General features: G+C 44.0%; 1 protein-coding gene across 4 annotated transcripts in view; it reads right to left on the reverse strand.

Annotated features, from left to right (window-relative positions):
- Positions 1-3,384: 3,384 nt before the first annotated feature.
- Positions 3,385-25,546, reverse strand: part of ALDH18A1 (aldehyde dehydrogenase 18 family member A1) — a 41,675-nt gene continuing 19,513 nt past the window's right edge. For all 4 annotated transcript variants that reach the window (XM_058697289.1, XM_058697287.1, XM_058697290.1 and 1 more), the window contains exons 7-18: positions 25,065-25,155; positions 21,200-21,324; positions 19,643-19,787; positions 18,949-19,022; positions 17,708-17,801; positions 15,057-15,277; positions 12,362-12,499; positions 10,322-10,517; positions 10,095-10,216; positions 7,891-8,077; positions 6,776-6,871; positions 3,385-4,371 (exon numbers count right to left, since the gene is read on the reverse strand). In XM_058697289.1, the coding sequence (XP_058553272.1) occupies positions 4,190-4,371; positions 6,776-6,871; positions 7,891-8,077; positions 10,095-10,216; positions 10,322-10,517; positions 12,362-12,499; positions 15,057-15,277; positions 17,708-17,801; positions 18,949-19,022; positions 19,643-19,787; positions 21,200-21,324; positions 25,065-25,155 (1,671 nt within the window). In that variant the 3' untranslated portion in view covers positions 3,385-4,189. The remainder of the gene's footprint in view (positions 4,372-6,775; positions 6,872-7,890; positions 8,078-10,094; positions 10,217-10,321; positions 10,518-12,361; positions 12,500-15,056; positions 15,278-17,707; positions 17,802-18,948; positions 19,023-19,642; positions 19,788-21,199; positions 21,325-25,064; positions 25,156-25,546) is intronic.

Genomic DNA, 25,546 nt, shown 5'->3' on the forward strand with positions numbered 1-25,546 from the left:
TGTCTGGAACTGTGGTTCTCAAGGTGTGGTTCTTGGATTGGTGGTGGCAGCAGGAGCTGGAAATTTATTAGACATGCAAATTCTCAGCCCTTACCCCCGACCTACGGAATCAGTGATCTATTCTAATAACACTGCAGGTGATTCTGACATTCTCAAGTGTGAGAAACACTGACTTATAGAGATCTATAGAGAAACAGAGCCAAACCCTGATCAAATCCTATCTGAACTACGTGTCGACTTCCTCAGTCATATAACCCAATAAATACACTTTCTTTTGTTAAACTAGTTTGACCTGAGGTACTTGTACCTGAAAACACTCCCACAGTTGCTGCCTCATGGGCACTATCCACACAGGGCCCAAAATACTACCCAGAAATGTCTGTTCCAGGTACATTTGAGAGACAGAACTGAGTAGTAATCCTATCAACAACTGCCCCGAGTCAAAAAAGAGACCTGATTAAAGTCTTAGGCAAGATTGCCAGAGGATTCATCTGAATATGCAAAATCTTCGTGTTTGCTTGGAGATCTGGGAATGGATTTCGAGTTCAGAAGCACACACGCTGCACGTATTCTACTTTGTACTGCAGCACTCACGTGTTAAGTGTCTAGAGACCCATGGTCCCTTGCTTTGCTCTCACCCCCTGCTCCTCTCGGACAAACAAGGACCACCTCTTCTTTCAGGCAGAGCATGACATTCACCTTCTCTTTCCCAGACCCCAAATCAGGTCTCTGCTGCTCACACTGTTCTCAGTAGCATCTGCCCATGTGCCCATACTAAAAGGTTTGATCTCAGGCTCAGTGCTGTTCCTCCTTACTCACGTGGAGGGCAAGCTGGGCTTCTAGTGACCAGATAAAGCGGGGATGGGAAAGTCTGGCTTCTGAAAACTGCTTTATGAGTAACATGAGAAAATTCTGGTTTCTTGTGGAGTACAGAGCCAAGCCCATACCTGGGCACCCCAAAAAAATCACAAGTGATCAACTCGCGCCTATTGAGCGCTTGCTAAGTGTCCATGCTGTGCCAAATACTTACACTACCACCTATGACATAGGAGGTGTTATAGTCCCAGAAAACCGAGGCTCCCAGAACCTAAGTAGCTTGTCCAAAGTCACTTGTTTAATAAGTGGCAAAGCAGGGATTTGAACACAGCTATATATATATATTCTTAAAGTGTTTATTTACTTTTGAGAGGGGGCGGGCAGAGAGAGAGAGGGAGAGAACCCCAAGCAGGCTCTGAGCTGTCAGCACAGAGCCCAACATGGGGCTCGATCCCACGAACCTGCGAGACCATGACTTGATACAAAAATCAAGAGTTGGATGCTTAACTGACTGAGCCACCCGGGCGCCCCTGAACACAGGGATATTTATCCAGAGTCTTCTAAGATAAAGGGATAGAACTCAAACTCAAACTCAACCCAATTCAAACTAGCTTGAGCAAAAGAAAAGGAAATCATTGAGTCCCGTGGTGGATTTCAGGCACTGATGAAACCAGGTGGGCAAAGTCTCTATTTATCCCCCGGTTCCCTTTCCTGTGTTGGATACTTTTCTCTACATGGAAGGATGAGGACAATTTGTTTTTCCTAATAAGTGCAGTAAAAATTTAGTTCTACTAGCATGCCATTTGGCCAAGTTTAAATCATCATATGCCCAGTCCTGAAGCAATCAGTATAAGCAGGGAAACAGAGTACTCTGACTTATCAGAACCATGTGACTGCCACTAAAAATAGTGAGATTGGGGGGGGGGGGGAGGGGCAGATCAGCATTAACCTCCCCTGAATCACAGAGACTGAGTGGGATTACTGCAAAATGCAGGAGATGATTCCACAAAATAAGGGATACACAGCAGACAAATAACACTTACTATAATCTAGTCCTTGGCTGCCCACCTTTCTCTCCATCTAAATACTTTTCTAAATGCCACATAATCTATGTATATACTGTATCACTGACATACTTTTGGCTGTAACAGAAACCCTAAACTCAAGTAAACTTGGCTTGAAGAACATTTGTTATCCCAGAGGGCTTTTTTTTCCTCATTGGTGGGGAGGTGGGAGCTTCAGAACTGGTTGTTTCAACAGCCTGTTTGTTGTCAGGAGTTGGTAGCCAGGAAAAGGGAAAGCCCACAGGAGGGATTTCAGAATAAAAGCCAAACAAGTAAGTACTGAAGACTGCCTAGATGGGGGTACTTGTGAGGCTCTGGCTGCCTCCCAATCCTCCTTTGGCAATCTCTTCACTTTGGGTTGAAAATGGGAGAATGCAGTCTGCTCATGGCCTCTGTAGAAAAAGACCAAGCCTGAGGTTGCTCCACAGGGGAAATGGCCTTGTTGGATGACTGGGCTTTACCAGTGTTTTCCAGCCCAAACCCCATTCCCATGCCCTGCCCTAAGAAGGGCAGCTCCCCTCGGGATTGTACCCGTCTCAGCAGTCTGGGACAGAACACCTTTCTGTACACCGCACGAACTTCTGCCCCACGTCAGCGTATTCGCTGCTCCAGACTTGTGTTCTATCCCTAGCTCTGGACTTCTGCCTGCACCAGTCCCCTGCCTGAATGCCCTGCCCACTCCTTACTCCTGTGACTCATCTTGCACAGGGCCCAGATCCAGGCCTGCCTCCTCAGTGGAGTCTTCCCCAAGGGCCCTGGCCTTCTTGGGTCACTTTCTATTTTTGACTCCAGGGATATTTGTTGTCTGGATGGGAGCTGATTGTGGTATTTGCCGTACAGTTAAGCAGGACTTTGTTTATTGCCTTTTCAGGCAAGCTATGCCAGAATTCCCCATTCAGAGGGCAGGGCAGGCAGGGTGGCTTGCCAGACCATCTAAGGGTCTGGATGTGAAGTAGAGTTTGGAACGAGTCTGGGAACATGTTCCACACGACACTGTAATTCCTGTGCTCGTAAGACATCCTCAGAGGATAAGCATAGAAGTGAGTGCGTATTTCTTTGGGAGGACCCCCACGAGACAAGAAAGCTTTCAACTGCAGACCATCAGGCACCAGGGACCCTAATAAAACAGGAGCTAGATGGAGGGAGGGAGGGTCATCCAAAGTGAACTAAGGATGTCGGCTGGGGCTGTGGCCAAGTGGACGCTGTGTGGACCTTGGCACAATGGCAGCACATCTGTGCCGTACGTAGCCGCTCTTCAGTCCTTCCCGTTTTCAGTCCTTATGCTCCTGGGCTCCATCTCCTGTTTTCCTTCCCCCTCTCTCAGTCTGGGTCCGTCCTGAGATCTGCCTGTACCGCCTCCATTGACACATGTAGCAGATGGACTCTCCCCAACCAACTTCCAGAGAAGAGCCAGTGCATAACAGTGGGGTATGAGGACCACGGGGAGGGCAAAGGAAGAAGAGGGCAACGACAAGTAAGGACGAGAACGTTAACCATGCACACAGGCTTTTCATAAGAACTTTATTTCTCAAAAAGGGGGAGGAATCCAAAGTATTAAAATAACCCTTTAATTTTTGTTTTGGAGGGAAAGGGCAGGAGACAAAGTAATTCATATAAAAATTTCAAGCATGATTGCTATAGATACTTCTTCCTGGGACTCGCAGCTCCAGGTTCCAACTGCATTCTGGGTAACGCCGGGTCCTCTGGGTCCGGACAGGGGTGAGCATCTGGAATGCTTCCATAGATTTACTCCACAATAAATACAAAAAGTCAATCTTCCTGGTGGAAATGATTCAGTCCATTTTTGCAACTGTTTCTGATGAGAATGCCAAAAAGGAGAGCTGCCCCTCTTCTAAATTCCAAATCTTTCCTTTCTGAAACTGACTGTAAGCGTGAAAAAATGAAATGTGGAAAGACATATTAGGTGTGATGGGCTCTAGCGCCAACCAAACGCCAGGGGAGACATTACCTCATTGAGGCGATAAAAAGGTAAAAGTGGCCATGATTTTCCATTGCCTTTTATGGGGGGAAGCTGCACCTTTCTGCTTCTATCCTTGCAGGGAACTGGACTGTGAGAAGCAAAGTCCCCGTCCACGGTGGTTATTTTCTAACGTAGAGAAGGGTGAATTGGAATACGCGCGTTAGCCAAGAGCGGTGTTGTCACACTGAGCCCAAAAGCTTCGTGGTACACTTTCCCAGAGGCAGACCCTTCTAGGAAGTGGGAGATGGCACCTGGCTCATCCAGGACACGACGAGATGCTTAAGACCATCTTAACTGTGAAGACCTCTTGAATCCTTCCCAGCTCTTCTCAGTTGGTGTTTCTCTGAGGCACAGGGAGGTTCTCGTGAAGATATTTCAAACTTCCGTGCTCAGAGAAATCGGAGACCACGTGGTCCTGCCCCCGCAGTAGCCACTTTGTAGTGAGCAGTCCCTCCAATCCTACTGGTCCCCGTGCGTGGATCCGTGACGTACTGATGCCCACTTCAGCTCCTGAGAAAAAGCACGGATGAGGCTGCGGCTTCCCCAGCCTCCGCTTCCTGTCCGTCCACCAGACCCACAGCTCTCTTCTCCCGACCTGGCACCCTCTCGCCCTGCCCACTCCATCCTCCCAGACCCGCCTGAGTTCCATGGTCCCTGTCAATGTGCTCTCTGGTTACTATGAATCACAATGGAGTCCCCTCCTAATGAAACACACTGTGTGGGCCTCTTTTGTGCACTTTTATCCCAAATGCATTTTGACAAGACTAGGAGTGCTGGCTCTGATATCTGCTTAGGGTCTGGACTATGTATCACAATTTGACATTTGGGCATTTTTTGAGGTATACAACAATGTCCAGTATAAAGATGAAGAACATTTCCCCCAAACTTTAAGTTCCAGAATTTAAGGGACATGTTCTCAGTATCCCCCAGAATTCTTAGCACATGTACTCATTTGACAGTTACTGAATACATAAGAGGTGACTGCTCATTTTCCTTCTCTCTTGCTCTAGGCCTAGATTTCGGGCATTAAGGGTCTTCCTGAGTCTAGGTGGGCGTTCTGCATGGTACACAGTGGAGGCAGGGTTCCCTTGTGTGTCACAACTTTACTGAGCAAGTACTATGTACAAGGCACCGTGGTGGGCCTGGGGGAGGCAGTGGTGAATAAATGACGTGAGGTGGTGTTTTCATGGAGCTTATACTTTTGTGGGCAAGGCAGCCAAAGAACAGTTCAGCAAATAATTTCATGTGGTGATGGGAGTGCAGGGAAGGGTGCTGTGACAGACCGTGTGGGCAGGGTGGCCTTCACACAGGTGGAGTGGTTAGGGAGAGCCTCCGAAAGCTGAACAGTGACAAGGAGATGGGCAGGGGAGGGGCAGGTGGAGAGGTGGTGCAGGCAGAGACCAGCAGGGGCAGAGACAACTGAGTGGGGATGTGCTTGGGGGTGGTGGCTGGCATGGACCATGTGACCACTGGATTCAAATTCTGCTTTAATAGTGTAGAGACCTCATGACGTCGGGCATGTTGCCTGTCTCTCGTGCTTCAATTCACTTGGAAAATGAGGAAAATAATAGAATCTGTCATGTAGAACTAAGTGAGACAATGCATGTGATATACTTAGCACAGTGCAAGGAATATGTAAATGCTCAATAAACATCACCTGGCACTGTTATCAACGCGCTTCATAAGAATTTAACTCAACCAGCGTTTGAGTGTTTGCTCTATGTAGGTGATGGAAAGACAATGGACTTTTGCTCTCCGCTATCGTGGGCTTTCAGTTGAAACCTGGGCACCTCAGTCCTTGAAAGTATGCTGCTATTTCTTCTTCCAATAACATGGAATACAAAAATCAGTGCAACTGATATAATTAAATCAAAAGCCCAACATAACAGAAACAGGCAACTAACGATAAAGGGTCTAATGATTAACTGAGTAAAATTCTCTTTAACTACCTTCTGTAATTCAATGAGAAGTACTTCTCTAAGCAGATCATCTATTTAAGAGTTCAGAAAGATTAAAATGTTTTATTTTTAGTGTTGAAATAATGCTCAGATGTGTCATAAATGCCTTACTGGAGCTCTGTATAATGGCACCCCTGAAAACCAGAGACTGAAAAAATCCTTACACTGGAGAATAGAGATTTTCTTTCTTTTTATTAAAAAAAAATTTTTTTTAAGATTTTATTTTTAAGTAACCTCTATACCAATGTGGGGCTTGAACTGCCAACCCGGAAATCGAGAGTCGCATGCTCCACTGACTAAGCCAGCCAGGTGCCCCTGGAGGTTTTATTTCTAAACAGAAGGGAAGAGGGTGTCTTTCTGAAGCTGTTTATTTCAGAGGTCTGTTTTAGAAGTCACCCTTGCACCTCTGGGCTCACCTGTTTATTTCTGATGCCCAGCATACGTATTAACCCTTCTTATGTCCTGTCCTCATGGGGAACTCCTCACTCTCAGGCAACCTGGCTACATCTCCTTGAAGCAATAAGTCTGCCACAGCAGTGCTCTTGAGGGACCTTGGCATGTACACCTGTCACAACCTGTGCATGTGGACATGCTGTGGTCTGCCATACAGTAGTGGGAGCAACCCAGGCTTTGGACTTGTACAAGTTTGGGTCTAAAAGACAGCTGGGTGACTTTGGGCAAGTTACTTCACTTCTCTGAATCTCAAAGAACTATGAAAAAGAAAAGACAAGTACCTACCTTCTTAGCATGCAAAATGCTTACAGACAGGACTTCTCCTGGCTCATTGTTGTTACTATTCTTTCTCATCAACCTCCCTCCCACAATTCTGTCCCTATCATCTTGATCAAGCATGTGACTGTAAAGCAGAGGTGTCTCCTCCACCCTCACTATGCTCTTTGTACCACATAGTGATTCACAAAGGGTCTCCTTTCTCTCCTGACCAGAATCTTTCTTACCCAGTCCGAAGCGGTAGCCATCAGAGAAGCGAGTGCTGGCATTCCAGAATACACAGGCACTATCTACGTGCTGGAGGAAGAACTCTGCTGTTTTCTCTGCAGCATAAAGAGAAGAAACCGAGTTAAGGTGACCCATGGAGAACATCCCTCCTTCCAGTCATGCACTGGTGACTGATCGGGGCTGGGCCCAGGCCCCTGAAGAGCTTCTCCACACATTAAACACGCAGACTTGTAAAAAATCTAAAGAGAAGAAGGTTAACCAGCTTCATCAGTCCCTGTTATGGAAAGAGTAGCTACCTGGGAAAGACTAGGTTGGAGTCCAGATCTCCCCCTGTAGACATACCCTTGATGCTGCAATGGCCTGACTATATTATTTATAGGCTCCAGTGTGAGAATGCCTAAGTCTGAATTCCAATTCCACACTCAATAGCTGGGTGACCTTGGGCAGGTTTCTGAAGCTCTCTGTGCCAGAGCAAAATGCAGACTGGCAATATTACCTAGCTCATAGGGTTGTATAGAGGATAAAATGACTTGCCATCCACAAAGCACTCATCCCAGAGCCTAGCACATGTAAGTGCTCAGTAAATGTCAGCTATTCAAACTGGTGGTGTTGTGATTCCCCAATAAACCGTCTGTAGATCCTCTGAGGAGGCCATTTACCACTGGTTGCCTTTACTGCTGGGCCTCCAGTGCCTGACACCTACGTGTATCTCTCAGTACTTATCTGTGGAATGAATGAGTGTGGTGAGCTGCTCTGCCCTTAACCTCCCGAGCCTAGGTTTCCTCAGCTGTAAATGGGTTTATTCCCATAACCCGGAAAGACTGCTGTAGAAGTTCAAAGGTAATACCTGTGACACAGAGGGAGTCATCTTCAGAGTAGAGCTAACCATCTCTTCCCCACCTCCTCCCCTGGGGCTGCTGTGACAATATAATGTGGCAGATGTGAGAGCACGCAGCAGACCCGTGAATCCAACCAACGCCAGGTATTATCATTAGTGTATTCAGACTATGCTTTCCTGCAGCCAGAAGGGCTGAGAGGAGCTGGACCCCACGGAGACCAAAGCAGAAAAGGCAGGTGCTGCACACTTGAAGCACGTGTGCACACGCACACTGACCATTCTCCGTGACGATGACATCTGTGTGCGAGCTGCCGTACTTGTGGATGTGGTCGATGGCCTCCTGGACGCTGTCCACCACTTCAATGCACAATTCCAGGTCCCCATACTCAGTTCGGAGGGACTTAACTTCAGAGGGGCTGAAGGTCAGATAGGAGGCGAACTTGGGGCCCGCGTGAATTTTCACCTGGAACAGAGGAAGTCTAGGGGTAACAATATAAACCCAAGAGCAGTCAGTCAGTTCACTCTTCTTCGTCTAGAATCAAACAGCCAGATGAGCCTGCAGGGGAGGAGCCCGTGGCTGCCGGGGCCTGGACAACGAAACCAGCCTTCGACTTCCTTTTAGGAGCCGCCCACCACCCTCCAGGATGCTCTGCTTTCAAAAATGCTGACTGGCCACTTGCCAGCAATGGGCCTTCAGTAAAACTGGAGCAGGGATTTAAGCAGGAAGCCTTTGAATGTTAAGAATGTGCAAGGCATTTAACAGGCTACTGACATAAGCCTTGACTGCTGGCATCTTACTAAAATGAACACTTGGCTACAAAAATCCCATTCCCTGCATACGGGACACGTAGTCTTGGACTCACATGGAAAGGAGGAGATGGCCTGTATATATTTCTACTCCCTTCTCTCTGGATAAGTCCTAAGTGTGCTTCAGAGGAAAAGGGCACTTGGTAACCAACTGCCTCAAACCATGGTTACCTGTCAGATTTCCAACTTTGTCAGTCAGGCCCCAGCTCTAGGCTCAGCTCAGCACCATCCTGCTCCTGGCTGGAGGAATTTAAGAACTGGAGGCTGGTCACTGAAGGCCCCAGTCATAAGTCTGATCCCACTTAGGCTTCACTCTCTGAGACCTCCCATGGCTTGGTTCTTTGGGACCAAGCTTTTGCCTTTGCTCAAGTTACCACAAGCAGAGTATGTCCTGTTCTTGTTGCTCCTGAGGCCCTTCTACCTGCAACCCCACTTTCTCCAGGCCTAGGGTCCAACCACCTTTTTCGTGGACAGGAAACCCATCCCTGAGCCCTCACTCTGGGCAAGTCATCCTGCTGGTTTACCTCCTGCAACACAAAGATGAAGTACACACATTGACTGATGTTGATCTGAGGAATTTCAAGGCAATCTTGACTTGAGTGACTAAGAATATCATAGGTTTGTGTCTGAGTCGGGACTGGAGGGGTTTATTCCTGGCTAAAGGAGAGTTTCCTCCTGTCTAGTCCAGCCCAGTCCAGTGTGGTATTTGGCATACATAGGTGCCAGTAATGTCAAGTAAGGCTCCAAACATGAGTGATCATGTGATCTGACCCCATTTTAATTTGTGGTGTATTTTCATTTTCAAAACAATCCTTTCAGGTTCTCACAGGGACCATGTCCATTTACAAGCTGGCTAGAGCCTTCTTTTCCAGCTAAAGGATGAAAGGGAAGCGACACACACTCAGGGTCAAGGCAACCAAGGCCAGCAGCCACTTTATCCAGATACTGTGTTTATTTACATAATTCTGAAAGGGTGCCATGGCATCAGATATTAAAGCTTACAATGTGTTCTGCCAGAAAACTTAAGACTATGCATTTTTGCCTGGAGAGCATCTTTTTTTTTTTTTTTTTGTGCAATTAAGAACTTAAGATGGAACATACACTTGTGTGAAACTTACTGGCACTGGTTTTTATAACCTCAATGGAATGGTAATAAAATATTCCAGAGAGAACATCATACAAATTGTGGACTCCCAAATACCACTGTATTAAGTACATTAATATTGGTTAATTAAAGGCCCTAGTGGCAAGGTGGACACATATAAATTTCTGGTTTGAAAACTTTTTTGCGCAATCTTTTCAAACCAAATCCAACAGAAATGCGTGTTCAGAAACATAAACTTTAAACTATGCTGCCTGAATAAATGGTTCCAGAAACAGTCCTTTTAGTGGGCTGCTATGTGATCTGTCTTATCTTTGACCTCTCTTAGCACTTACCACATTCCACTTTGTAATACAGCTATGTGAGCATGGGTTTCTTCTATCTACTAGACTGTGAGAAGGCAGGGATAGGTTTTACTCCTCTCTGTGTACTTAGCACAGAACTCCGTACACAGCAGATGCTCAAAAGTATTGCTTCTTAAATTGCCTTAAATGGTAAGGCAGCTACCCACAGGCTTCTAAATCTCAAAATGGAAGACAGGAAGGGACACAGGAGTGCTGTGGACTTGTACCTGTTCCACTCTCAGCATGTCAATGATCTGGTCAAATAATGGTGTTCTCAGCAGATCTCGGTGAATTAACAGAGTCTCCAAAGCATTACAGGCAGCTGGATATTCACATTTAGAGTCTCGGACTGAAAGAAGGAAGACAAATAATTGTTTCTATTAACATGCTCCCAAGTCACAGAGGATCTGCTAAATATTCTGCCTGCACACAGCAGAGGCCCCATCTAGCTCACCCAGTCTGGTGGCTTTATCGACGCTGGCCTCTGAATCCACATACATGTGGCAGATCCCCTCACTGTGTCCCATCACCGGGATCCCCTTAGCAGCTTTCTGGATATCTCTGACCAGCTGGGAAGAGCCACGTGGAATAATCAGATCTATCATTTTATCTAGGCGACAAAGATCTTCCACTTCTTCTCTGGTATTCACCTGAAGAGGTAAAGAATAAAAACAGAAAAATGACATCTGACCTCATGAAATACAAAGTAGCAGCACCCCTTTTATGGATAAAAGTCTGTACCTCGAGAGAACTAAATCAGGTGCTGTGAAAACTTACTCCAAAAATAAGAGTCCTGATATCATCTACCAAATACTTAACCAAACACTACACATTAGGTGCTGTGCTCTGCATTACAAAACAGGAGGACATGTCCCAGCTGTCTAAGAGCTCAGAGTCTAGCAGGAAAGATACGACTAGGACACAACGCACTGCAACTCAGGGCAGATAATTTTCAAAATGGTACCAAGGTACCAAGTGCTACCTCTGGAAGTCAGAGGAGCTACAGATTATGGCTGGCCAGGAGGATCACAACGGAGGTGCCTGCCCTGTGGCTTCTCCAACCACAGCCTTCAGGACCGGCTGGGTCTTGCTAAGGAGTCCTGGTTCTCCACGGGGGGCCGCTGACAAGCTCTCCCCTGGGGTGAAGCCCTGGTTTCAGGACACTGAGATGATGATGGCCTTTTCTCTTCCTCTTGATTTTTAATTTACCCATATGGTTATGTTATTTACAGGAGAAACACAAATACATACGTATGAGAATGTTTGTAAAATTTTTTTCTGCATAACCCAAAACCAGAAACAACCCAAAAGTTAGCCAACAAAAGAAAGGATAACTGCAGTATACACACATACATGGAATACCACATGGTGATAAAAAGAAAACTACTGCTGGATGTAACAATATGGATGGTTCTCACAGACACGAAGATACACAAAAGAAACATAACACGGAAGAGTGTATTTTGTATGATTCCATTTATAATGAAGTTCAAGAATAAGCGAAAGGTGAATGTGAAAGAAGTAAATAAGGGGCTACTTGGTGGTGGTAGGGCATACTGATCAGGAAGGGCACAAGGGAGCCTTCTGGGGTGCTAGAAGTGTTCCACAGTTGGATATGGCTGGTGGTTACGTATGTGTGTACGGGGATATTTGGATAAAGTCACAGAGTTTTTCAGGTAAAATTTGTATACTTTACTGTATGGATGTTATACATCAATAAGAAGAGGGGTGGGGGTGGCAGGAAACCCATCTGATTAAGGTAGGATGTGGTAGAGCTGGGATCTGAATCCCTAAAATCTGTGCCCTTTCCACCCCCTGTGGTGACATAAAAAAAACAAAAAAAAACCCCCAAAAAACCCAATTCCTGTTAGGGGGCACGTAATGCAGTGGGTTTATAGACACTGCCCCAGCAACCAGCAGAATCCTGGAATGTCAGAGTAAGTAGGCCTTGATGGAGAAAAAGAAGGATCTGGAATTAGCCCAGGTTCAAATGTAAACTTTACAACAGACTGCGTGATTTTAGGTGAGTTACTTTCACCACTGAGCCTGTTTTTCCCCTTCATTCTGATGGCACATTCCTGTTATGGTTTATGTGAAGACTAAATGAGACAACGGATGGGAATTGCCTTGCCCACAGCAAGTTTTCAGTAAGCTGTATCTACTACTGCCTAGTTCAAAAACACCACCTGATGACTGAGGAGAGTGAGACAGTGGTTAAAATAATGAGCATAATAACAATAATGATAATAGCATGACCTCATTCTTACATGCTGCATGATGGTTTATGACAAACTTTCATAAAATCTGTCTCATCTGACTTGCCCTAAATCACTAAGCCACTGAAGACCCATGTGGACCAGGAAGCCCCTGTTCCGGTCAAGCTTGCCTATAAAAATGGCTTGGCCTTACATGACCTAAGTAAGCTTTGCTTCAAACACACAAACGCCAAACTCAACTCCTCTGGGTCTGATGTGGCTCATTCCCAGGGACCTACCAGCTGTATGGCCTCCTTGACTCCATGGATTGAGAGGGCCTCTTGGGCCAAAAGATGAAGAATCCGGTTGCTGTGTGTGGCCTCCTTCCCTCCTTTGAGTAATAAGCCATTACCACTTGCTATGGCCAAGGCTGCCACCTGCAGATCAAAGGGGAGAGAGCAGTGAACCAAAGAGAAACGCAGTGATAGTAACAGCATTCACCGAGCACTTTATATACTATAGTGATTATTATATAATATAGTAACAGTGTTTGCTGAGCACTTTTATAAGGCCTGTCATTGGGCCCTTATAAGGCCTAATCTGTTCAAACTTCATGATATTCCAGTGAATTAAATACTTGTTTTATCTCCTGCTTTACAGATAAGGACACTGAAGCCCAGAGAAGTTGGTGACTCCCCAAAGTCTCATAGCTTATAACTGGCAGGGCCAGAAGTCTTGACTCCAGAGCCAAAGCACCCAATCTCAAGAACTAAACTATACAGCTTCCTTAGCACCATTAGCAAAGTAACCTAAGTGGTCAGCGTCACATGGCCCCCTCCCCAGTTAGGCCCTGGTGGAGGACAGGGAGCTTAGCTGCCTCTGGCTGAGGCTGGGTGGCCTCTCTGGCCACATCTTCCTCTGGCCCTGTAACCATTCTGAGAGCTCTAAATGTTGGTGCTGAGAACCTGGAGCAGACTAGAGACCCGTCAGACCCTGGACAAGCTGTGGTGGAGATTTCTGGGAAAGGAGCACAAGCAGGGAGCACAGGGTGAGCACAGGATCTTGAAATGCTTTGCGGTGAATACTCCCTGACATGACCTAAAACCAGCTTGTTCACCAAGGACTCCCATACCATGGGATCTGTCCTCAGCCCCTGGCTGGTGCTGGCACACTGCCCTCTCTGGGCACACACCTGTTTGCAGAAATACTCCAGTGAAAAAGCAGACCACCCAGGAGGAGGGTTAGTTACCCTCTTAAAGCAAAGAGTTAATGATTCTGACCTGATCATCTAAGGCCTAAAGCTTAACTTTTTTTTTTAAGTTTATATATTTATTTTGAGAGAGAGAGAGAGAGGGAAAGCACACATGCACTCACTCATGGGGGAAAGGCAGAAAGAGAGGGAGAGAGAGAATCCCAAGCAGGTTCTGCACTGTCAGCATGGAGCCCAATGTGGGGCTCGAACTCACGAACTGCGAGATCATGACCTGAGGCGAAACCAAGAGTCTAGGATGCTTAACTGACAGAGCCACCCAGGAGTCCCCTTAAGTTTAACTTTCTGAATGTTCTTGGGATGAATGAAAATCTTCCCATTTTTATAATGTAATAAAAGGAACCTTACTAAAAAACCTTGCCTGAGCATGTTAATCTCAATTAGTGGCTCTTAATCCTTTATTGGTTTTGTTGCTCATGGACCCCTTATAAAAAGTAATGTAAATCTTCTCTATATAAATGCACTAGCACACAGAACTGCATACAATTTTTTACAATTCATGGATTCTGTGATGCCATCCAGAGTTAAGATCCCAGGTGAGGAACATGAGCTGTAGTTGGCTAGAGAAGAAACCTTTCTCCACGTGAAGTATTCGTTAGTACGGATGAAAGGCAGCAAAAAAACATCACGTACTCCTTCCTACTAGCATATTCGGGTTCTACAGTTTTCACTTGGTATTTCTGCAAACAGGTGTGTGGCCAGAGGGGGCAGTGTGCCAGCACCCACCAGGGGCTGAGGACAGACCCCGTGGTATGGGGTGAACAATCTGGTTTTAGGTCATGTCAGGGAATATTTACCACAAAGCATTTCAGGCTCCTGTGCTCACCCTGTGCCCTATGGCAAAGAGGTGCTGTTTTTGTTTTGTTTTTCTTTAGATATTTATTTATTTTAAGTAGGCTCCGTGCCCAACATGGGGCTTGAACCCACAGCCCCGAGATCAAGAGCTGCACACTCTACTGACTGAGCTGGCCAGGCACCCCTGTTTTATGTTTTTAAATAGATATTCTCTTTGAGATTTTGAGGCTAGTGAAAAGAAAAAGCTGGTATCATCCTACTGGTCAGTCTGGTGGGAAAACTGTCCCCAAATTTTAAAGTATTTAGGGTAACCAGTGGGACAACCCTCAAATGCCACCCTGTATCAAGGCATGGCTTCTTGGAAAAAATCTTTTAAATACATGATTTCTCAACATTAGCCTGTAATATGTCAAATTCCTTAAAGAGGGTTGCATTCTAGTTTTCATTAACTACTGGAAGTTCTTTTTCCTGAGAGATTTACCTACAGGAGGCCATCTGTGACAGTGAGAACAAAGGGGTCTTTTGCACATGGGTAAAACCAGCTACAAGATGAATGACCTTGCAGTAAGCTAGCAGGGGTTCTGTGGTCAGGGAACACAGTGCCCCAGTGAGCGAAGACATACAGAAATGTGCTCCTGCACTGTGCTAGGGAAGATGCATCTGTTATAAGTGTGACAGGAATAGTAACTTCTATAAGCTTCAGTTTCTTCAACTGTAAAATGGACATATGAATACCTACTTTAGAATCACTGGAAGAATCAATAACATAAATTACTTTAAGAACCACCTGAGAAGTCTCAAAAACTTATCTCTGGGGGAGAAAAAAAGATAAGAACTTCTCACCAAAAAAAGAAAAAAAGAAAACCATCTTTGGAAGATTTTGGGTCCTGAAAATATATTCTTTCCCTACCCCAATGGCAGGCACATACCTGGGGTAGACAGTCTGGGCGAGACTCAAAGATGACCAGCAGGACTCCAATTGGGACAGTCACTTGTTCTAGCTCCAAGTTTTTGGCAATTCGGGTTCGACGCAAAACACGCCCCACGCTGTCCTGTGAGGAGGCTGCGATCTGCCGTAGACCGATGGCCAGGCTGTTCAATTTAGATGTGGAGAGGCTCAAACGTTTCAGCAGAGGAGCTGCGAGTCTCCCTGAAGAGGTGTGAGGAACACATGATAAAGGAGTGGCTCTGGACAGGCTGCAGCTGCTTTACCGAACACACGGCACTGTGTTAGGAACAGACACGAATTTAGCGGGTCTTGAGAAGACAATGACATGCCACTTAGTTTTTCTAGGGGGCTTTTGGTAGTATATTTCACATGTAAAGGTATGTACACCAATACCCTCTGTGCCAGCAAATTCAATTCCAGAAATTTGTCATTTGCATGAGCAAACTTGCATGTAATGAGGATATTTGTCACAGTATTTACATAATAAAATCTAATTCTGCTTAAACATTTAGACAATGAACTACCAGGCAGTTATTAGAAGTATCTATATGTACTGATATGGAAAGCTGTCCAGGATATAGTTTTTGAAGAAGATAAACTACAAAAGAGCATGTATGATAATATCCTATTTATCAAATATTGCATATATGCATGTGGAGATGTCTGGAAGCCATCAAGAACAGTGATGATCTCTTTCTGCATTATTTTAATTTTTTATAACGATTGCCTTATTTTTATAATCAGAAGCAATAAAGATGTTTCCTTTTGAAATAAAACTTAAATAGAATTATAGTAAGTTCACTTTTTCTTCTTTTTTTAAGTAAGCTTCAGTGTACTGAAGTGTACACTGTGTACACTGTTGGCCAGTGTAAAGCCCAACATGGGGCTTAAACTCATGACCCTGAGATCAAGACATGAGCTGAGATTAAGAGTTGGATGCTTAACCAACGGAGCCACCAAGGTGCCCCTAATAATGGTAAGTTCATATTCAGAATTTTCTCTTTTTTTTTTTTTTTTTTTTCACGTTTATTTTTGAGACAGAGAGAGACAAAGCATGAACGGGGGAGGGTCAGAGAGAGGGAGACACAGAATCTGAAACAGACTGCAGGCTCTGAGCTGTCAGCATAGAGCCTGACGCGGGGCTTGAACTCACGGACCGTGAGATCATGACCTGAGCCAAAGTCAGCCGCCCAACCGACTGAGCCACCCAGGCGCCCCCAGAATTTTCTTTAAATTTAAATACAACTGTTTGCATGGTGTGATTCTCTCTGCACACACACACACACACACACACACATATTCATATATACACATGTATATGTACCAGGGAAAATTGTGTGGAATCACAAATCACAAATCATTACTATGGTTAATGTTGGAATGAGATGATGAAAAATTTCTTTCTTTTTTATAGTCACACCCACCAAGATAAAATAATACAAAGTTTTCTACTTAGGAAAGGAGGAACCTATCTTGTATTAAGAAAAAAGCTGAATCATCATTTTACCAACCAATTATATCAATCTGTTTTCTTCACTTTTCCCTATGTGTTAATATCAAGTTTCAAACACAGTGCATGTTAAATGTTACATTCTAGTTTTCCACCTCACAATGCATATTGCTTTCCACGTTGCCAAAACTGTTGTAATTACTACTACATACTCCACTGAGTTGACACAGCTTAACACATTTAACCAGACCTATGTTGTTAAACACTGAGGTTGTTTCCAGTTTTCAGTGTGATAAATAACCCTGCTCCAAGAATCTTTACATACAGAGCAGTTTTCTCTTCTTGAAATAGTTTATGATAAATTTCCTGAAAAGGGCTTAGCAAGTCAAAGGGGACCGCCATGCTCATGTACAGCCAGGACTTTGTTCGTAAGCCACTGTGCGTCCTTACGAATTTCCAGAGAGACAGAACTGAGGTCAGAAGTCAGACTTCGGCCAATAACTAATTGTGTGACCTTGAGCAACAGCTTTAACCTCAGTGGGTCTTAATTCTTTTACTTTAAAGAACTGTATCAGATTATCATCAAAGATTTCTTCACACAGAAAGGCCTTACTTAGTAGGTGGTGGCTGGTATTAGTGAAATGTCTAAAATAGTCCTCAGTATTTTTCTTTTTTGTCCTGAAACTGCCATAGTATCCATGGCTTATGATCTGTGGGTACAGAAAAAGCTCCTTTGGAGGGCTGTACTAGAGTATCTGGGAAAGGAGCTTGAGATGGTATGCATAATTTGAATACTAGCAAGCTGCCTTTAATAAAAGTGATGCATAATATAAGATTTCTTCTATAACAATTTTTTTTTACATTCCTAAAAGTTTTTATTTATTTATTAAAAGAGAGAGAGAGAGAGAGCGCATGAGGAGGGTAGGGGCAGAGAAAGAGTAAGAGAGAGAATCCCTAGCAGGCTCCACACAGCGCAGAGCTTGATGTGGGGCTCAAACCCATGAACCATGAGATCATGACCTGAGCGAAAGACAGACGCTTAGCCAACTGAGTCACCCAGGTGCCCCATATAACAATCTTGTCTTTAGGCAGACTACACTGTAAGAATTACTAGTAAAACAAAGAACAAAAACCAAAACTAAACCCTCCATAACACTGACTCCAAATCGTGTGGTCCTTACCCTCTGCCTCCTCCAAGTCTTTCTTGTTGGCTAACAGGATCTCATCACGCTGGTCCGTCAACAGATCAGCCAGATGATGGATAATCTCTGCTCTCTAGGAAGAAAGGTAAAACAAACAAGCAAATACATTAATCCAAGAAGAACCCATACCATTAAACCTACTCCTCTGAATGAGCCGGGCCTTGCTCCTAAATCCAAAGTCATCATTGACTGAAATCTCCTTACATCCTATCAACCATTACACACCTCAGCTCCCCTCATTTTTTCCTTCCTCTCTCACTACTAATCCCCTTCTACTTCTTGTATTTCTTCCTCTTTTACCATTCCTGATTATTATGATTAGCAGACCACGGCCCAGTAGTGGGGAAAAGGCACAATGAATTATACAATCAGTCCCCAAACCCAAGATGGGGGCTAGCATTTTGAATTGGCATGATACATACATCTCTGCATACTCAGTTTCACTGGCTATATAATTAAGTAAATTTTGACAATTACTTATTTTGACAATTTTGACAATTCCTTATTTAATGAATTCACTCAAAGGGGAAAACCCAGTCCTGGATGCTTGAAGGGATCTCAATCCTTACCCACCTAGGTTAAAAAGTGTGGCAAATCAGTGTGATTACTGAAGAAGCCAAGGGAAGTGGTTTAGAGAGACAGGCTAAGCTCTTCCTTTGCTTTCCTTTCTCTACTTGTAGTTATTTAAAATTTTCTTTTTTCTCAGGCCAAAGTGCTCCCTAGAAAAAATCTAAACACAACATCCTTAACAACACAGGCTTTGAGAAGCCAATCCCCAGCTTCCGTGACTGCCTTGTTTCCAGACTTGCAGTGTCTGCCACTTCACTGTGGGCAGGCCTCTGACTAGAGGGCAGGCTCTGGAGCTTCCATCTAATGGGTAAGTCAGGGGACTCAGATGTGTTAGAATAAGCAGTTTTCCTACATTTCCATGTCCAGTATGTGGCAGGCTTAGGAAACCTCCTTGGTCTCACCATGTTCATGATATTTTTGATCAAAACATAGTGATAAAAAGCTACCTTAGGCCACAGACTACAAAAGACAAAAGGGAAAATAAAATTTAGAGAGAGAAAAGGCAGAACAAATCTGAATCTCACTTGTAACTAGAATAACTCTGTGGGGACAAGAGGAATGGAGGGGGACATGGCAGTCTTGACTGTGCACTAAGCCTCACAGCATGACTCAGTCTGAAAACCAACCGAACTATTAGCTAAGGTTATTACCTGCTCAGGTTCCAAAGTGGCCAACATCCTTCCTCCTGCTCGAGCCATTTCTCCCTGCTGTTCAACAGTAGGACCTGTAAGAATATTTGCAAACATCAGATCATGGACAGCAACCCAGCACGTGCACAGACTCATAACGTGCACGGAATGAATGCTCAGTGTCTTGGTGTGCTTGCTTCCTAGAGGTCACTCAGACAAATAAAATGGCAAAAGAATACACTAGATTAACTCGGGCATAAACACAAGAAACTTGTCTATATTTCCGGGGTAAGTTACATCTCGTAGAGTTCTTTTCAATTCCACTTTAGCTTATATTCTCTAATGTGTTTGCATTTCTGAATGTACGTTATATGGCAATATCTTTGCAAACAATTGAGAGTACATACCATGTCTTACTGTCTTAAGTGTCTTTGCATTTCTAGGCCTCTAGCATAGGCCTAGCAAATGTTTCTTAAGAAAATGGATGCTCATATTCTTTAACATAGTGGTTTTAGAGAGAATGGGAAGCCTAGTTGGGCAGGTTCGCTAAACTTTACAAAAGCAAAGTAAAGTCCAATTTTGCAAAGAGTGTCTGAAACAATACCATACTTCAGAATATCAACATGTCAATTTTGTGATCTCTATTCCTAGAGGAGAGCTCAATCTCCGGTCTCATTTAGGCCATGGTGTGACTACTCAATAAGGAACTACTTACCTGCAGGCTTTACTTCAGAAAAGAAGGTGCCAACTTTCTTTCCCTCCACGATGTCTGTGATGACATGTCCAGACACCTTTGGGTGGGTTCCGTTGGCAATAACCACAGAAGTGCCACCTTGCAAAGCCCAGAGGGCCGCTTTCACCTAATAGGAGAGGTTAGATCCCAACATAACATTCAGACTTTTGCAGGGTCTAGTCATCCATACTTTAAACTCGCAAAAAGAGAATACAATGTGATAGTGAGCAATTGAAGTATATGCAGGAATGTTTTGAACAACTCAGAAGCTCTGAAAACACACTCAGCCCTTGCTCTCTCTCTCTCCAGCCCAACTCTGGTACGTGCTAAAGATGAGCCAATCTGCCTTTTGTGCTCAGTGTTCAAAGACTCTCTAGTACTAGGACTCATAACTTCTACATTTGACTTACTGTGCCTCGACATAGTGTCCGGCCTGGTGTTTGACCAGAATCTGATCCTGAGTTCTTTTAACTTTTGTAGATCTCTTTTGTAGGTCTTTGCCATTCCTACAATTGATGCTGTATCTTAAGAGTATTACTTTTTAGAACAATTAATGCGAGAGAAAAATTTTTGGAAGATTTCGTAAGAAATAGTTGAGCGGGGGCACCTGGCTGGCTTCCTCAATAGAGCACGTGACTCTTGATCTCAGGGTTGTGAGTTCGAGCCCCATGTTGGGTGTAAAGATTACTTAAAAAAATAAAAAATCTTGGGGTCCCTGGGTGGCTCAGTCCATTAAGCACCTGACTTATGATCTCAGCCCAGGTCATGATCTCACAGTTTGTGAGTTCCAAGCCCTGCATCAGGCTTTCTGCACTGACAGTGCGGAGCCTGCTTGGGATGCTTTCTCTCCCTTCTCTCTGCCACTACCCCACTCACACTCTCAGTCTCAAAATAAATAAATAAACTTAAAAAAAATTTAAGAAAATCTTTAAAGTAGGGGGTGCCTGGGTGGCTCAGTCAGCTAAGAGTCCAACTTTGGCTCAGGTCACGATCCCACAGCTCGTGGGTTGAAGCCCCACGTTGGGCTCTGTGCTGACAGCTCAGAGCCTGGAGTCTGCTTCAGATTCTGTGTCTCCCTCCCTCTCTGCCCCTCCCCTACTCATGCTGTCACTCTCTCAGAATAAACTTAAAAACAAAATTTATATAGAGGGAGAGGGAGAGAGGGAGCCTGCGCTTGATGACTTTATAACATGAACACACTACGTAATATTAATGAAGAGAATAAATATACAGACATGACAAAATATAGGTACACAATATGCATCATACCTGTATTTAGACATGTGCACATTTAAGTGTGTATGTGCCTAGTATTTTAGCCATTAGCCCCCAAACAATCACAAAAGTCAAAAGGGTAGGGGCACCTGGCTGGCTCAGTCGGAGAAGTGTGCAGCTTTTGATCTTAGGGTCGTGGATTCTAGCCCCATGTTGGGTGTAGAGATTACTTAAATAAATAAAACTTAAAAAAAAAGCAAAAAGGGTAAAATATTGTTTGGTTTTTTTTAGCTGTTATAGGCAGTAACAGCATCAGACCCTTACCTTGGCTTCCATGCCACCCATGCCTACTCTTGACTTGGTTCCAAAGGTCACAGACTGCTGATCTCCGGGATAAAATATATCAATGAGCTTTGCGTCATCTGACCCTGGGGGGCTGTCAAAGAGACCTAAAAAGTAGACAGGAGTTGGCAGTATTGCTTTAATGGAAGGCACGCCCCCCAAGACAGACATCCCCCTGGGCACTTGCCAACCACTCTGTATGTGACTGATCCAGATGAAGTCTGTGTTCTACCAGCTCTAACCAGAAAAGAGAACAAGTGATCTGTATAGTCTACCCATGCTGAAAAGCAGCAACAGGACTTTCCGTACATACTTTTATATTCTGTTTGCCAGCATCACAGCATGTCCGTATCCTTGGTGCAACACTTATCAGCCCTGCCCACTCCATTGTCTACTGGGAAGCTGTCCTCACCTCTGCCACTGCTACTTAAGATGCTGAATTAAGGAAGTAACTGAAAAAGATGAGTGGCTACTGCAGAAACAGTGTAGTAGCCATATACTATAATGTGACTATTTCCAAATGGGATGAAATGTGAGACAGGTTTTCATGAACTCTCACAGCATCCTTTGAAACAGTCACTAATTATAATCCCTGTGTTATGGGGAAGTCATTGTGAAGGTTACGCTGAGTCAGCAGAAGAGCATACAACTCTTGGCATTCAGTCTGGACTTATCACCATAAAGCCTATGTCCCTTTTATAGTTGAGTAGAATAACATAAAATACGAGTTACATGAAATGTTATATGCATACAATCCAAGATTAAAAATCTTCACCATTTCACTTGTAAACACAGCCAGTCGGAGCCTTGGAAAGAAAAATGAAGGGCCTGTGAAAATGGAGTCACATCAAGGCCTAAGTACAGGGAGGAACTGCCTGGGGTTGGGGACTGGCTCAAGGACATGTGGGCAGGGATGTTTTTGGTTTAAGTTACTACTTTTCCCATGTGAAAATACAGCCCTCTCTGCTTCATATTCTAAATCTCTAATGCAATACTGCTATATGCATCCCCTCCAGGAAAAGGGGAGTCAGAGGAGTGAGGGAATCAGGGTCCGATATAGAATGCAGCAATGCTAACCATGGGCAGCAATTACAGGGAGAGAAAAACCACCTCTCCAACCTCTGTCCATTGCAACCCAGCACTCCATGGCTCCTGGACTCAGGGATGGAATTTTCTCAGAAGGCACTACGATATGAGGTCACAGGCTTGGATTCTGACGCTGTTTTGGTTTCATACAAAAATAACATGGGCAAGGTTATACAATCCTAAGCCAAAGCTTCTCCAGAGATGCTGAGGAGTGCCTAGAGTTCTAATAGTCTGCCTACTCCTCTTTTTCCCTTATAGCAGCTTCTTAAAGCCGCCAAGAGCATATTCAAAATTCTATTATTGTGCTAAAAATCAACATTCAATGGATAACTAAGAGTTAATAGCACAAGCCTGTTTTTTATACATTCATGTACATTTGCACACAAATGTTGATAGCAGCATTAGTTATAAATGCTCACATGTCTATCAACTGATGAATGGGTAAATAAAATGTGGTGTATCTACATGGTGGAGTATTGTCTGGCAATAACAAAAAAGTACTGACATATGCTATCAACACTGATGACCAATTTTGGTGTTCAAGGCTACATTAAAAATGTTTACTAGTGGGGCACCTGGCTGGCTCAGTCGGAAGAGCACGTGACTCTTGATCTCAGGGTCATGAGTTCGAGCCCTTGTTCAGTGCAGAGATTACTTAAAAAAAAAAAAAAAGTTTACTAGACTCTAGTTGAAATTGGGCTTTATGTATTAATCTCTCAAACTCATGTCCTTTACCTTGCAAAGCAGTATAGAAGAGAGGAAGAGTGTAGATTTTTAAACTGAACAGATTTAGTTGTGAAACCAGCCTCTGGTACTATGTGAATCTGGATACACCATTTAATTGGTGTGAATGTAATTTTTAATTTCTTCATGTGAGTAACTAAGCTAAGCTACTTGCTTTGCAGGATTGCTATAAGGATTCAATAAACTGACATTTATAAAGCACCTAACACAGTATTTAAGCATAGTAGAAATTCAATATAAATCTGTTGAGGGGCGCCTGGATGGCTCAGTCAGTTGGGCGTCCGACTTCAACTCAGGTCATGATCTCATGGTCCGTGGGTTCGAGCCCTGCATTGGGCTCTGTGCTGTCAGTTCAGAGCCTGGAGCTTGCTTCGGATTCTGTGTCTCCCTCTCTCTCTGCCCCTCCCCCACTCATGCTCTGTCTCTATCAAAAAATGAATAAACGTTAAAAAAAAATTTTTTTTTTAAATGTGTTGATTAACTGAAAAGCCTTCATCTCCAGAGTGGCTCACTCTTACCCCAACCTAGCTGTTCCTGTCCTGAGATTTCAAATTTACAGTGGATAAACATGGTACCAAGATTTCTTATAGGTAAAAATACTGACATGCAAGTATGATATATCGAACTTCCCACATGGGCAGAAGACAGATCAACCCATCTGTATCTGCCTCTGTTTCCGCTAGGCAGGCCCCCGCCCTTAATCTTGCACCACTAGAGTGTAAACTGGAAAAACAAGTCCTGCCAAAGAAACCTGCCTTGGGTATGGGTTGGAAACTAAATAGGTTTTCCTGATCTCCTGGGAATGTAATGGTGGACTTTTGGGATCCTGTAGGTTTGGCCTATTTTAGACACAGCTACCATATTCCTTATGGGTCAAAATGTAAAACGGATATAGCTTAGGAAAGTGAGAATAGTGAATGGAGAGTCAAATTGGAGCCAAGAGGGACCCTTCTTTGAGGAAGGGGAAAGCAGAGAAAAACAGATTAACACATGAGACCACGGTGGCCACATAGCTTGGAATTCTGCAGTGGCTCCCATTTAATGTGTCTCATGATTTATGTTACAAACTGAAAGTGATAAAAACCACAATGAAATAGCATTTCACACCCACTAGGATGGCTATAATGAAAAGGCAGATTATAAGGGTAAGTGTTGGCAAGGATGTGGAGAGACTAGAGCCCTCATATGGAGCTGGCAGGAATGTAAAATGATGCAGCTGCTTTGGAAACCAGTCTGGCACTTCTTCAAATGGCTAAACACATACAGAATTACCAAATGATCAATTCTGCTCCTAGGTAAACAAAAAACATGTTCACACAAAAATGTGTACATGAATGTTCACAGTAGCATAATGTCTATCAACCCATGAATGGGTAAATACAATGTGGTGCATATACACAATGGAGTATTCTTTGAGAATAAAAAGAAAAGGAATACTAACAGATGCTGTAACATCGACGAACCTTGAAAACATTATGCTAAGTGAAGAAAACCAGTCACCAAGGATCACATACTGACGATTCCACTAATGTAAAACGTCCAGGATAGGCAAATCCACAGAGACAGAAAGTAGATGAGAGGCTGCCTAGGGCTGGAGAATTTGGGGGGAAGTGAGGAGTGATCACTGATGGGTATGGGGTGATACAATGTGGTGATAAAAATGTTCTAAACCTATTGTTAGGGTTGAGCCACTGTATGAATACACTAAAAATCAATGAACTAAGTCTTAAACAGGTGAACTATTGGTTCACTATGGTATGTGAATTGTACCTGTATAAAGCTGTTCTAAAAAAACAAAAGTGCCTGGAAATGACAACATTTCAGCATTCAAACTGCATCTCCCAGACTCCCCCACCTTCTTTTGAGCCATAAAAACCCTCTGTCAGACCATATGGCTCAGAATATCAGGGTCTATATTTTAAAAAAATCAGAAGGACTCAAAGACAGGAATTCATGTGCTCACGCATTTAGTATTTAAAACAAAAGTTGGATAAAAGGAAAAGGCATTACTTTGTACCTTCTACATCTGAAAGAACAATCAAGAGGTCAGTTTTCATTTCCACAGCCAGACGGGCAGCCAGGCTATCATTATCTTTAACACTAATAACCTGGAATGAAGGTAAAAAGTCATTAAGTGAGTGAACTACACAGTTCAAAAAGACATTCACAGAAGCACTCTGCTAGGTTCTGGCAGGCAAAGTTAATGATGGAATGCACAGATGACAGCTCTTGTAGGCCCCCTCTGTCTGCAAAACACTGCGCCTCCTGGCCACCCCACTTCCAAACATGCACCTGGCACACACAAGCCACGCTCATAGCACCATCCGAAATCACTACTGCACCTCACCCTGTTGAATGAGACTCCCTGACTTCAGAAGAGCTTATGCAGCCCCCGCTCCATGAGGCCAGCTTCTCTCCCAATCTTTCCATCTTGTTTATGCCAAACTTCCAGTGTTAGTACATGCAGCATAGCATGGCGTTAGTCTCCAGCATGCTCAA

This window comes from Neofelis nebulosa, chromosome 13 (assembly GCF_028018385.1).
Source record: "Neofelis nebulosa isolate mNeoNeb1 chromosome 13, mNeoNeb1.pri, whole genome shotgun sequence".
NCBI classification, from domain to species: Eukaryota; Metazoa; Chordata; class Mammalia; order Carnivora; family Felidae; genus Neofelis; species Neofelis nebulosa.